This window comes from Pseudonaja textilis, chromosome 1 (assembly GCF_049901715.1).
Source record: "Pseudonaja textilis isolate UNSWEBS1 chromosome 1, rPseTex1.2, whole genome shotgun sequence".
Taxonomy (NCBI): domain Eukaryota; kingdom Metazoa; phylum Chordata; class Lepidosauria; order Squamata; family Elapidae; genus Pseudonaja; species Pseudonaja textilis.
In genome coordinates this window covers 84,535,391-84,550,496 of record NC_141990.1, presented here as the reverse complement: position 1 = coordinate 84,550,496, position 15,106 = coordinate 84,535,391, and the positions used below count along the sequence as shown (strand labels likewise).

Below are 15,106 nucleotides of genomic sequence, written 5' to 3'. Positions count from 1 at the left end.
CAAAAGGGAGATAAAGGAAATTAAAACAGAAACTAGTATATGCAGTTGATTTGTAAATAGTCTTTTTAAATTCCCCAAAACAATGGTGATGACTTTTTCAGAAGTTTGCATAATTGACAGCGTTTTTGTGTGAGATGGGTGGCCGTATAAATGTGATTAATAAATAAATATTATTCCAATAAGAACAAAGAGTCGAAATACATGAACAGTATGCCCATTCTGATAAAATTGCACAATACTCCTTTCTCCCGCCTTCCTTTTAATGTTCAGACTTTTGTTTCCAAACGACTTCAGCATCTACCCAACCCAAGGAGTCTTCCAGAAATGGAATCAATCCGTGAACTAACTTTTGTCTTCCAGGGAGTTTTTGCTGCACAAAAACATCTGTGGAATTTTTTAAAAAAAATACCGAAAAAGACTGAAGTACGCGTTTTGTACTTCATCTTTCCTATATATTCTCTGCAGGTAATGGGCAGGAATTTCGCCCGGCTTTTTGAAAGCGAAACTGAGGATGAAGAGAGAAATCGAAGTAGCGTAGTTGCCCTGATGCTGACACCGGGGCTTCAGGGTCACGCCTTTGCTGCGATGACGCCTCAGGAGATCCTGCCAAGAATTCAGCAGATCATCGACGCGGGCAGCCCGGTATCTTCCGCGCCGCAGCGAGCCGGACACCGCCGCCGTCTTTCTAGGTAGTTTCCACCCACCCGCTCGCCCTTCACAAGACGGCGACTCATCACGCGTACCAGAGCATCGCTCGTCCCTGACGCATTCAAAAAAAAAAAAAAAAAAAAGCAACGGAGGCAGCCAATGGGCTTCGCGCAGGCGGGGCCAGGGGCGGGGATAAGACCTGCCGCGGGGAAACTCCCAGGATGGAAGGGCTTGACAGGTGCTTCTTCCACGAGGCAGCGTAGTCTTAGCTGGACAGCGACCCGGCGGGAAGTCGATTGCTCTCTTCCCGGCGCAAGGCGGTAAGTGTTTGCTTCATTTCCCAGACGGGGGTTGTGGGAGATGTTCTCTGCTTGAAAGGAGTCTTTACTGCACAGTCCCAAACCACGACAATCGTGGTTTTTATCACCTGCACTGGGAATCTATTTTGTACCCAGGGGTCCCCCAAACTTGGCAACTTTAAGAGTTGAAGTCCACAAGTCTTAAAAGTTGGCAAGTTTGGAAACCCCTGCACTAACTGCTGACTGGTTTGATAAAGTTTTGAGTCAAAGATTTTCTCCCTTGGAGTTTAGTCCGTGAGAGGCATCACCATTCTCCCGAGAAAGTCCTCTTTCTCGGGAGAATGGTGGAGAAATAGAGGATTTAGGGGCAGTTTAATCATCCCACCTATATAGCTGAAGAAGATAGAGCTACCAAAATCTGTCAAGAAGCAGGAAAATCTCTCTTATGAAATGACACAAGCATTTTGTGTGTGTGGCTTTGGGGCTTAGCAAAGAGGCTGAGATGGAAGTGAGCGCAGAGATATTTTTAAAAAATGTTTCCCTGGGAGTTGAGTAACAGAAATCACTTCGGTTGACCATGAGAAAACTGAAAACAAGCAAGAGGAAGTTTTGAAGGCAACACAGTTCAGCTGTAGTATCTGCTGGAGGGCTTTAAATGGTTGATAACAATTCATGGAAAAATAAGATTATCTGTGGCTACTAATCATGCTAGTGATTACATAAGTGACTTCCAACTTTGGGAACAAATTGGGTCTAAAGTGGCTCTTTCTTCTGATCTACAGAATTTTGGTAGAAGTTTTACTCCTATATTAGGTATGTCCTGAGCACCCATGATTTTTAAAGCGGATAGGTTTTATTGTGAATTGTACTAGCATGACAATTCTATTGTGAAAGTTAATTAAAGGAAGAAAAAAACTCTTTTCCGTTTTTGGCTATTTACCCATGAAATAAGAACTTGCATTGGACATTTTTTCAATAAATATTTTAAACTCAGGCTTTCAGTAGGATTACATTTATTTTTCTTAGCTGGTTACTTTCAAAGCTTCCCCTTGTAGTTCTCCATGCCTAATAGGAATGCCTACTATAGTTTTAAAATATTTTGTAACTTTTGTAACAAATATAATCTGCATTATACTCCTTATAATGTTTTGACCTGGATATGTATTTATATGTATTATATTACTATCTCTTGGACATAAAATGGTACTTTTAGGAAAATATTTCTGCCTTTTCCCAAACTGATTCAAAATGAACTTTGTTCCTTTATTGTCATGAGCGAAGGAGAACCACATCTGGTCCCCACCTGATGTGGCAGATTGATTGTCCCATAATCCCCAGTTAGCAAGTTTCTAGCTTTTCTAGACTTCTCATAAGTATCATTCAAAGATGCCAGGCCAAAATCCTACAGTCCTTCAGCTTGAAATTAAATAATGGTCCAAGAAGAGGTACAGGGCTGGATTTTGGGTGGGAGGTGAGAGAATATAAGGAGGTCCAAAGGATATCTCTCAGCTCAGAGGAAAAAAATGTGATGTGAAAAGAGAAGGAAGTAAATTTAGAAGGTCGGCAAGCACAGGTGAATAAAGATGAGAGAGCATGCCAATAGCAGTATATACTGTATGAGATAAGTGAGGCTAGATCTTAAATATGTGACTTCTACTGCTGTTAGGACAGAACATCAGTCCCGGAGCCCTGCAGCTCTGGATAATTACAGTATAACATGTGATTGCTCAGAGACAAAACCATCCAGTCCCAGTGTGGTATCTGGATTGGCACAGACATGCTGACATTTTCACCCTGGTGATTAAATTCTTCAAAGCAGCATAATTTTTAACTTCTCATTTTTAAAACCAGTTTATAGCAAAGGGACAACTTTGTCAGGCAGACCCAAAGGTGCTTTTTTCAAGAAGTAACTGGACTTTCTTGTTTTTGTTTGAAGATGTTTCGCTTTTCATCCAAGAAACTTATTCAACTTCTTTAGTTTCTTGGATCTGAAGCGAAATGTCTTCAAAGAAAAACCAGAAAGTCCAGTTGCCTCTTGAAAAAGCATCTCTGGGACAACTATGACCTGGATGGCTGAGAATCTCCGTATAGATAGTCAGGCATACAATTACAGATACTAATTTTGTTTTTTTCCTTAAGGATGTATTATTCTTTTCTACAACAAAACAATGCTGGTTCCCAAATGTTTTTAGAATTAGGGCAGCAGAAGTAAGTTCCGCTGTTTGTATTGGTGTTATGCTTGATCTTGGATTAAAATGAGATGCAGATTTGCACATACTCAAGAGCCTTCTAAAACTAAGGTTCGGTGACTTTGCTCTAGTATATCAGGATGCAATTGTAAAATATGGATTGAAAGTTGAGGGAACTGAAATGTTAGTTTCATACTGCATAGCCTAAGAATTGTAATATGGAAGAATTCTATAAGACTGTGCCTCCAAGATATTTGTTTGTGTCCAGGGCTCTATCTGCAGAGGGAGAATTGGGGCGGAAAGTGAACAATCCTGAAGTTGATGTAAACTAGCATCTATTAAAGTTACATAGTTTGCCACTTAATGCAGTCCCTTCAAAATAAACCTTGTCAAAGATGGAGATGTATTACGGTTACCTGTCTGGGATATAAGTTAAGGCAAATGCGATAAAAAAATTAGTAAGTGTTATGCTTATTGAAATTCAACAAAAATATGAAGAGGAATACAACTTGAATAGTTTTTCTGGAACCCAATGTGTGGGGAGCGTGTTTATTAATTATTCTTAATGATAGATCTCACTTAGATTACAGCTACTAATTTTAATTTTATATAACTACCGTGTTTCTCATATAATAAGGCTGGGTCTTATTTTTTTTTTGATCCCCGAAAAAATGGCTAGGCTGTCTTTTCGGGGGTGACTTAATTCCCCCTACTTGCATCTTTGGGCGGGCGAGGCAGCGACGGCTTGGATGTTGACCTTGGTGTTGGTGGGGCACTTTGTATCGGGGTCAACACAGGCAGCACCATATCCGGGTGTGCAACAAAAGTACTTCCTAACGGCAGGCCCCCCATTTCGCATGTTTTAATATAGGCCTTAATATGGGGGGAGGGGCTTAATTTCATTTCATGCCTATAAAACATGCTGGGACTTCCTATTGGGGGAGGCTGTATTGTTGGAGAAACAGGGTATACATTTGCTGGGATTATGCTCCAATGAACTCAGTGACTCTTATTTCTGAGTACAGAAGAATAGGATGCAGTTGATAGTAACTTAAGAAGCAATGACCATATGACATATTTTCTTCATGAGCAATAACAAAGTTGTTTAATTTTTAATGTAGTAATTAATATGTTTAATTTATTAAGATTTTAATTTATTTTAATTTTAAAATGTTAACATATTAACATATTAAAAACAATATAGTTTAAGGTTTTGGAGCTTTCTTCCAAATCCTACGTTGTTTTAAGATTTGTAAGGAAGGCCTGTATGGAACAAAACACAAGGTCAGAACTAGCAATCAATTGTTTTGTTATTTGGAGTGCTATTTTAAATTTTGCATGCATTTCTTGCTTGTTATAAATTGTTCAGCATTTTGTATGCCTGGGCGTGAATATACATAGATATACATCATGGAAAATGTATAGGATAAAAACAAACAATCTGAGATACGCTGGGAATTTGTGCTTAGTAATTGGATAAGTTATGTTAGTTTTTGTGTAATCAACTTTATTACGTAATGCATCTAGCACTTATGAGCATGAAAATCATGAGGTTTTGTGTCACTTAATAGTATAGACCTTATAAGGGTGATGTATCAAGTGACTAGATAATACAGGTGCTGTAACAATGCAGAATGCACAGAGCTCTCTGTGCTTAGTCATAATACGTCAGTGCATATTTTGCTTCTTAGCTGTTACAAGACAATTAGAGATTAGCATGTAAAATTATAAATGGTGTCTTATGACTTGTATTACCCTGCTAATCTATGAGTTTAAGAGATATTGAAAGAGATACGTGATGATATTCGGCACTAGATACAAAATATAAACACAGTGAAGCCGTTAATGTTTTTCACACTTCCTTTATTAACAATAGACCCTTACCTTCTGTTTTGCTTAGATACAATTTAAATAGGGGAGCATAAGCTGTGGCAGCCCCCTAAATCCTTGAGCACAGTCCCTGAAGTGCCCTCCGACTTGCTGTGACACGCTCATTTTCAATATGACAAGGGGAAATTATTTCATACATGGCAAGGGGATCGTATTCACTGTGCAAATCATTTGACAATCTCTTCTGTATCAGCTTCTTTTAGTGACCGATGAAAGCTTGGCATGGTTCCTTTAAGACTAGCTGGAATTGCCTAGGGTAGGCACCTGCATGCTCAGAAGGCACTTTCACCTGGATAGCTAAATTACTAGGACAAGCCTAGTAATTATTTCATTTAATTAACTTTAGATGTAATAGGTGTCCTGGTTTTTGCTACCTTTTGGCATAAAGCCTCCAATTATCATATCTTCTGCTTAACAAAAAAAAAAGTTGTGTGCTCCTGGGTTAACTATCTTAGGCCTCAAAGCCATTTATCTGAATTTCTTTCTTACTGAAGCAAGCTAGTGTCCTATTTTCTCTCAGGCATGCTCATTTGTACGATGGGAATGTGATCATCCCAGCTTATCAAAAATAGAGCCTAAGTTTACGTCCTCTGCCAGACGATGCTGTCATGCCCCTGTCAGAGTCTGAATCCGAGGAGGAAGCCAGACCGCTGACAAGGAATGGGAGTGTGGCTCTGTTGGCTGTGGAGGAGGCTAGGGAAGGGCAAAGTCTGGCTGGGCAGAGCAGGAGAGAGATAGAAGAAGAGAAAGGGAGTTCAGAGGACGAACCAGGCCCACCCCTTCTTCATCTAGGGCACGCAGGGAGGAATGGAGAAGAGAGCAACGTGGGTTGCATGACTTACGGGGGAGGAAAGAGCCCTGATTCCCTTCATTAGCTGTTGGGAGCAAACTTGACTTTGTCTTGTGTTGTTGTGGCTTATCTGTGTTCCTGGCGTCTTCTCAGCTGTGTGAGTTTTGCCGTGTCTTCAAGTCTGAAATTCTTGCTCCTGCCCTGCCAAACTAATTACTTCAGTTTGGCTTGTTTGAACTTTAAGTTACAGTTTGTGTTGCTCATGTTTTGGACTTCATTTCCTGCAGTCAAAGGCTGTTCCTGGGTGAGTTTTTCTCCAGCCAGAATGTAACCTGGACATTGGGGGCAAAGTTGGAGATAATAAAGGGACTCTTATTGCTTATCTGACTGTGTTGCCTTTGTGCCACGTCCCGAGTCATCACAGATGCCTTCTTTTGAAAAGGTGTCTAGCAGGAAGACTGGTGACATGCCGCTTGAAGAAAAGAGTTGAATGTTTTCCCGTTAATCAGTTTCTCAGTTAAAGTCACCCACCCTACTTGGCTTTCCTCCAGGACTGCTAACTGCCTCATTGAATAAAATGTGTGATCCAAATTAGAAGGAAATGGGGGTTTTCAGATGAAAAACAATGAAGCAGGAGAAATATATAAATACCCTTTCCCAGAGAAGCTCGAATCCATGCAATCAACTGCAGATCAATAGTGGCTGTCTGAAGAAACTCTTGGAAATTTAAAAAATGATTGATTAATTCTAAGGTGACCCCAAAGGAACACTTAAACCATTAGTCAAACAGATTTTAGTGTATTTCAATGAAATCCAAATCAGCATTTGCTGAGTTGTTGTGAGTCCCATATGACCATTGTAGTCCTGTTGTCATCCTAAACCCAAGAGGCCAGTGATAGATCAAGTGTGCATTAATTCTATTTCTTTAAAATTGAGAACCCAAATAAGACTTGATGAGTGCTTTGGAAGGTCCTGGTCAGGTCTATATGTAGGGCAATACCTCTCTGAAAGCAGATATCCAATCTCTCCTGAAGTCCAATCCAAAAAGGCCATGTAGAACAATACTAAACCATCGGAGACGGGGGGGGGGGCAGCTTAAAGTGACCAATTTGGCACGTGATCCCAGCCCTCACAAAATGATTGATCACATTGTCAGCAAAGTGTCATTGATTGATTGTCAAGGAGAACAAATACTGTTGAGAAACAACAGCCATAGCCCAATGAAAGCTAGCCTCTGCTGCGGACTAGGAACAAGATAAAGACAATATCTCAAGAACACATTCTCTGAGAGCGGTTAGTGGGATGTCTTTGTAGCAGAATTAGAAGGATGTGACAGATCTATAAGAGCCTTCCCCCAAAGAGCTCTGCTTGTCACAGCATTACTAGGCAAAGCCATATACAGTAGCAGTTTGGTCACTTCGGGGCTTTCGTGATGAAAAACAGAACTGGCAGCTGTGAGCAGAAAAACAGCTATAGAGGAAATTCATGTATGATTATCTAAAAGCTTCATTCTGAGAATGACACTCTAAAGGATACCAGCAATTCTTGTCCTAAAATATGGAGCAAATTCTACTTCCAATGGGAGAGGTTCCTGAAGCAGAATGTATCATGCTAAATTATTAATCATTTGAATCAGGAGTCCCCAAATCCTTCAAAGTCACGAACCCCTTTATGAAGTTCCAGATTGCTCATCAAATCCCAAGCATTTATTATAGGGGATGTGATGACTATGAAAAATGTATTTGAAAATAATTTAATAAATACTACTTTAATCTTTGAAAAACAATAATGACTTCATAAAAATAGGCAATATTTAAAATTCGAAAATATAAAATATTATTTTTATTGAAACTGTTAATATCATAAATAGGGGGGATGCATCTAATGAGCATCAATAAAGGTACTGATATATGGATGGAGATTGGTATATTTTAGTAGCCACCATGCTCTTCTACCGTAGATTCAGTTTGTTCCTATTAATTATCATACATTTACTGATTCCCCTTGACACTTCCAGCCATTTATCAATCCCAAAGTTGTTGATATTGACCACTTTGGGGAATTTCAATTTAAATCAATGCCAAATCTTATAGAATACAAACTAAAACTCAGGAGAAAATGATGGGATGAGATTAGTGAAAGGTCAATTTGACGGAGAGAAATCATGGGTTTCCCCTCATTTCTACTGTAATTATCTCCTTACTTTATTTTCCTTTTATTTATCCTATAAGCTGTACCTCTTTAATATTTCTACAAAAGAGTTTTTTTCCCTTACATTATTAGACCTTCTAGAGATCTAGATGGTAGGCATCCACTTTTTAAAAACAGAAACATAATAAGAACTGTAATAAATGGATAGAATTTTAACTATTCTAATTTTGTATTGTTCCTGGATTTGGGATTTTGGGGGGCCAATGCAAACTAAGTTTATTATGTGCATTTGAAGCTTGTCTGATTGAAATAATTCACAGACAGCACAAAAATTTTCAAAATATTTTGTGGCTGTAGTGTTAATGCAACATAATCCTCACAACTTTTCAAAATGTGTACCATGGCTGTTGTATAAGAACTGTGGGTGTTCCTGCATGAAGATGTGATTAGCAATATTTCCTTTAGTTGATGAGTCAGGCTGCTACTGGTTTACCTATGAATTTAGAATTTAATCAGATATGTGATGTATTGAGGATTGTGCCATCTCATAAAACACAGAAGGGAAATGGTTAGAAGCTTTCCTTTTGTCTTTCTTCTAAACCACATCTATCCATATAGTTCCCACAGACCTCTAGAAGCCCTTATCAAACTGCCATTTGTACTGTGACAAAAAAGGCACATGATTAAACACTTGACAGGAAACTATCAAATATATTTAATTTTAACTGTAAGTGAAATTGAATCTACATACTGGCCCAACCAACCACGGTAGTTTGGAATGGGATGGACTGAAAGACCTAAGGGTGAATCTTATTAGAAAATCCTTGACTTCCATCTTCCCAGTTGTAGACAGAAACTGTCTACAGAATTATAGCCCCATAGAGCTAGAAGGGGAGTTGCTTAGAGAGCGTTTCTCAACATAAACAACTTTAAAATGTATGGAACCCTGAAAATCAGTCTATACATCTTAAAATTGCCAAGGTTGAGAATCACTGCTTTACTCCATTGAATCTTGTTGAAAATCTTGCATTTAGTGCTAGATTCCAACTAGCATTCCTAGCAAATAGTTGTCTAAACTCCTTTTGGAGTTTAGGAACCAATGGCATCTCTCTGGGTCCACCATTCACAGGAGCCTCTGTGGCACAGTGGTCAGAGTGCAATACTGCAAACTATTTCTGCAGCCAGCTACCTACAATTTGGTAGTTCAAATCTTACCAGGCTCAAGGTTGACTCATCCTTGTAGCCTTCTGAGGTGGGTAAAATGAGTACCCAGATTATTGGGGGCAACTGTTTAGAGAGGGCTGTAAAGCACTATAAAGCGGTATATAAGTCTAAGTGCTATTGCTATTGCTATTCAGTTGCTCTTATATTAAGGAGGCTTTGCTAATAATCTCTTGGCATCTCCTTCCTGTAATTTAAATATGATTTTCTGCCCTATCATCTGGAATGCTTGGGAACATGTCTTGGCCTCATGCAATATTCAGGTATTTAAAAACTACTATCATATCCTCCTCAGCTAAATATTGCAAATGCTTTTATCCTTTTTTCCCCCACAGGATTTAATTACTAGCTCCTGAATCATCCTGGTTGCCCTTCTGTGAAGTAGTTCCCGTTTGTCTGAATCCTTCTTAAATGGTGGTCTTCTGAACTGTATTTAGTACTGGAGGTGAAATCTCACCAGTGCAGGTATATTTGTAATGCCTTGCAATGCCAAATTTCCTGTTTGTTACTGCAACAGCGATTATTTTCAAAGTAGTGCACATCTTGATTCTTGTTTCAAAAGAATAAGAAACATATTATGCTGTGAAGGACAGAGTTTCTAATCTTGAGTAACATGTCAAATGTAGATGTAGCATGAAAAGTGTGGTAAGAGTAAGGAATGCAGTTTGACTGGAAAGATGGAAGCATCATTCTCAACTTGACATAACCTTAGTTTATTTCTGGATACCTAAATCCTCTTGTACTCTATGTAGATAAATCTCAAATTCTACCCTGCTGTTGTTTATTACAAGGTTTTACTTTAAAGGCATTTTCTTATAAAACATTAGTGATGGGTATTTGGTTGACCAAAAAAGGATATTTACTGAGAAGCTAAATGCTGGATAAATATTTTTAAAACAGTCATTTTACTTAAATACTACATTTGAAATAATATAACTTGTAAAGTTTTGTTGCGAAATTGTGAATTTATTAACTACTACAGTGTTTAATGTGTCTATAGAGGTGATTAATTTACGATGCTGCATCTGCTCTCTAGTTATCAAGAACTTCAATGTTTAAAAAAGGAAATAAAAATTAGTATATAAGATTACTAAATAAAAGCTGGGTTTTTTTAGGAAACGTTATACCAAGGAAGGATTTAAGCTGCAACTCAGATAAATAGTTCAAATTTAGCCAGCATGATAGTTTCATACAAGAGTGTGGTGCCACAAGTGATTAGGATGCTGGGCAAGCCCACGTTCGAGACCCGAGAGGCCAAGGAGTGGGGTTGAGCTCTCGTCTTTCACTCTAGCTCCTGCTAGCGATGTGAAAGGAGCCCCCAACTGGGCATCCCAAGGGCAAATGTGTCTAATCCTTTCAACCTGGATATGCATTGGGGCTTCTGACTCAAGTGCAAAAAAAATAAAATAAAGCTTCATGGAATAATTTACTCTGGTCAAGATTCAGCTGATAATATTTAAAATAGTTAATGGAAGATATTTGTATCTTTGATATTTTAATTCATCTATGCCCCCACCACCCCATGGATGATGTTCGACTGATTGACCGGCATGACAATCCCAGTAAAGTAGGGGTCCCCCAAATCATCACTATTGACTTCCAATGGCCAATGTGACTATTCAAAGTCATTATTACTCATAGTACTGTTACTTAAAGTAGCATGGGGTTCAGTGAACAGTGTGGAACTTCATGAAGGGGTCAATGAGCTGAAAAGTGTGGGAATCTCTTCAGTAAATCATTAGCATATTTAATGGCCTCTTAATAAATTAATTCTGAGTTACGGGTTCATATCTAAGAGGTTTGAGCTTGTGGTTATTATCTTTATAAACTCAAACTCTGACCAGATGGAAGTATTTATTTTCCAGCTGCCACTTGGTGTCCAAGAGAAGCAGTCAATTGTAGTGGACTGAATGTAGTGCTAAGGTAAGACAGAACCTGAAGCCCAGCCCAGAGTTTAAATTGATCCATTCACTATTGTCTCAGCCCAGCCTATTTTTCAGAGCTATAACCCCCCTGAAATCTTCAGATGAATAAAAGTATAATGAATAAATGATATACTGGAAGGCCTTGGATGATAAGTAATGAATAATATTTAAATATTTGACTGACTTTTCAAAAGTGGACACAAAACAGTAAGTAGACAAGTTTATGAGATCAGCTCTTTTGAGGTAGTTAGAAGCGAAACTGCACAAATAGCAAAAATATCTACTGGAGAATCTTCTTAAAATAACTCCAGTTTTTTTTACTACTGGTTCTGTGGGTGTGGCTTGGTGGGCATGGCAGGGGAAGGATAGTGTAAAATCTCCAGTCAGAGGTGGTATTTGCCAGTTCTCTGAAATACTCAAAATTTTCTGCTACTGGCTCTCCAGAACGGGTCAGAACCTGCTGAATACCACTTCTGAATAACTCCAATATCAATAAGATTTTCTGCAGGTTTTTGCTTTAAATTTCATGTGGGAAATTCTGCTTTTGTACAGAATTAATGCACAGAAAATTTCTTGGTTTTGATATACATCAGTTTTGTTTTCTATTTGAATTGCAATGTACACTTCTGTGATTTATACTATTTGTCAGCCTAGTATCCTCTACGTATATCTGTGAATAGTTACTCAGTAAGAATATTCTAAATTTAGACTTGGAGGGTCTTACAATGGGAAAGGTTGAGTTAAATATTTCCTACTTCTACAAAGGGGATCTATATATATTCTGATTTATCAATAGGACAAAGGGATTCATGAAATTCAGTAATTAATCAGAAAGTTAGTGTCTTTCTGATAGTATTTTTTCTGATTAATATGGAATATTTCTGATTAATATGGAAAGATGTGACATATCAAACTTCAATTCATATATGGTAATTAAAAGAAATCTGTCTTCATCACTGCAATCTGACTTACTTGCTTTTTCTTCCTAGGACAAAAATGAGAGACAGACTCTTGGAGTTTTATGAATTATCTAGGCTGTACAGCCAACAGAGTGGAGATGCCGAGGATGACTTTCAAAGACCTCATGAAATGCTTCTTTTTGAAACTGACCATGCCATAGCAAATCTTTACAAAAACATTCAAGAGATTCGAACAAGCAATGACCGTCTGAAGGAAGATGTGAGACGCTTGGGCAAACAAAACAGCCGTTTTCTGACATCAATGCGTCGTTTCAGTAGCATAAAGCGAGACACAAATACTATAGCAAAGGACATTAAGGCCCGTGGGGAAGAGATCCACAGAAAACTTCAGGTTCTGAGAGATCTGAGTGAAGATGCAGAAACAAAATATGGTGAAAATACAATTGTAACCCGTGTGTGCAAGGACCATTACGTCGATCTCATGCATGCTTTTCAGGAAGCTATGTTTAACTACAATGAAACTGAGATGAAAGAGCGAGACAATTGCAAAATTAGGATTCAGCGGCAGCTGGAAATCATGGGCAAAGAAGTGTCTGGAAACCAGATAGAGGACATAATTGAGCAAGGCCGATGGGATGTATTCTCCGAGAACCTGCTGTCTGACGCAAAAGGAGCTCGTTCTGCCTTGAATGAGATAGAAACTCGGCACAAAGAGCTGATGAAGCTTGAATCTCGAATCAAAGAGGTCCATGAACTTTTCCTACAGGTGGCATTGCTGGTGGAAGAGCAGGCTGACACCTTTGATGTCATTGCATTGAACATGCAGAATGTCCAAGAATATGTTGGGGATGCTAAAGACGAAGTGAGGAAAGCACTTGAATACCGGAGAAAACATCCTTGCCGAACAGTGCTTTGCTGCTGTTTATCATGCATTAAAGGCTAACTGCCCTCTTGAAGCTACTTGATCAGTGTTATGGGAATGCTTATAATTTGTACTCATCTCTTTATGGTTATCATATTTGTTATTAATTATATATGTGTATGTTTCTCATTAAAACCAAAGGATAGTAGCAGTATGATACATACTGAAGTTGTGGGGACTTGTGACTCCGTAGATGCTGTTGGACTACATCATATCTGATAATGAGCTATGCTGGTAGATTGAAATTGGAGCCTGGAAACATCTAAAGGGCCACAGATTCCTTCCCATTCATATATTTAAATTTATGTAATAAGAAACAAGATTACCAACCCCCACATTGCTAACAAAATGAAAGGCATACCAGAACCTATGTAAAACCACGGGAAATTTTGATGAGGTGGGTAATAAATTATTCCCAAATAAATACATCCTATGGATTTTTAAGGGAGCAATTGCAATTGTCAATTTTTTTCTTGGAGAAAATAAATATGGAAGAAATTATGAACCCTAATTATAAATTATATATAAACTGTATTACATGGATAATGCAGTTTAGACATCTGGCAGTCATAGTTGAGCTTAGAGTTTTGATAAAAGATTTCCTATAAGGTAAATAGTATACATTTCTAAAATGCATTGTTATACAATTAAATGAGAAAAATATTTATTCTAATTATTATATAAAGAAAGTCCTTGCTTTTTACCCCATAGTTTAGATTATCAGGGAGAAACTTGCTGATATTGGAACCAAAGTAATAACCCAACAGTCCACAAAATTTGAAAATTAGGTCTCATTTACACAATATGCCAAAGTTAGATTGGAGCCATTATCTCTGGAGCTAATAGCAATCTGGAAGTCTTAGAGCAGGGATGTCAAACTTGCAACATCACATTGTCATCACGTGATGTATTGTGACTTTCCACGACCCCTTCGCTAAACCAGGAGTGGGCATGGCCAGTACATGACACATTTAGCCTGCGGGCCACAAGTTTGACACCCCTGTCTTATAGGAATGACAATAGAGGGGATCAGAAATCAGACACTGTGAGCTTGTGTGGCTGTTTCTTGTGCTGGCATGCAAAATATGTGGCTGAGGGACTGCCTGCAACCTGCTAGCATCCCTTTTGTGGCCTCAACAGATGCTTAAAGGAGATGGGATTTGACTCATTCTTTAGGCTTTGCCTGAATTTTAGCAAACTGTCTGAAGAAGCAAAAGGGATGTTTTCATCTATATATTGCTAGGGTATAGTGGAGATTAGAACAATTACATGAACCCATTAAGCCCAAAAGAAACATCCAAAGCAATAGATCTTCATGCTTAAGATTTGTTTTAGTCACGCTAGTTTATCTGTCTGTTTTTAAAGAATAATCAGAGCAGAAAAAGCTGAAACCAAGAACCTCCTTCGTTTAATTGTTGAAAGACCAGCTTCAAAAATAATAATAGGATTCCGTTCATATGTTTGAGTCTTGTGTGTGAAGTTCATGTTTTCGGTGTATCATGTTTTTTCAGACAAATGTAAATAAGTAATGTAAATTTGTTTGCAGTATTTTGTAAGTTTATGATAATTAACTCACTAATTAAAATATTTTTTCTAAAAATTGATAAGTTTTTCATTTATATGCTTGTACTTTCTTTTTTAAATGAATAATCACCATTTTTAAATAATGGATTTTTCAAAAAGTTATGTTACTGAAATTTATGCTTTTTTGCTAAACAGATGAACAAAACATTAGAAATGAGAGTCTTCTGCTCTCTTATAAATGAGAAAATCAGATTCAGAGCAAAATATTTGTTGTTGTCATCTTCATTACTGTCATCCTAAACTATACATCTTTATCAATATTCTATGAATTCTTAGAAGAATAGTGGGGTAGGCATCTATGGATCCAATTTGTTTTGGAACAGTAAGATCCATTAACCAATAAATAATGACATTGAAGGAAATGCATTTCTTTCCTTCCACACATGCATAATTATTTTTTGCTGCCTCCACCTTTTATTCATTTCAGCAGTAATACACAATTTAAGTGGAAAGATTGTGGGGGCTACATAGCTGCTGATTAAGTAATGAGTCAGAAATTCTTGCTGATCTCTGTAAATCCTCCAGCGATCTATTAGCTGTTCACATTGTAGAGCACAGGATCTTATC

The 15,106-nt window shown here is 38.0% G+C and overlaps 1 protein-coding gene across 5 annotated transcripts; it reads left to right on the top strand.

Moving 5' to 3' along the window:
• Positions 1-700: 700 nt before the first annotated feature.
• STX11 (syntaxin 11) lies at positions 701-14,554 on the top strand. Of its 5 annotated transcripts, none has more exons than XM_026705617.2 (4): positions 835-968; positions 9,524-9,653; positions 11,054-11,111; positions 12,103-14,554. In XM_026705617.2, the coding sequence occupies exon 4, from the start codon at positions 12,110-12,112 to the stop codon at positions 12,974-12,976; it is 867 nt and encodes a 288-aa protein (XP_026561402.1). In that variant the 5' UTR covers positions 835-968; positions 9,524-9,653; positions 11,054-11,111; positions 12,103-12,109; the 3' UTR covers positions 12,977-14,554. The 5 variants fall into 5 exon arrangements, with proteins under 5 accessions (XP_026561404.2, XP_026561402.1, XP_087796035.1 ...); XM_087939909.1 differs by having other exon boundaries at positions 11,033-11,111; XM_026705620.2 differs by lacking the exon at positions 11,054-11,111.
• The last annotated feature ends 552 nt before the right edge of the window (positions 14,555-15,106 follow it).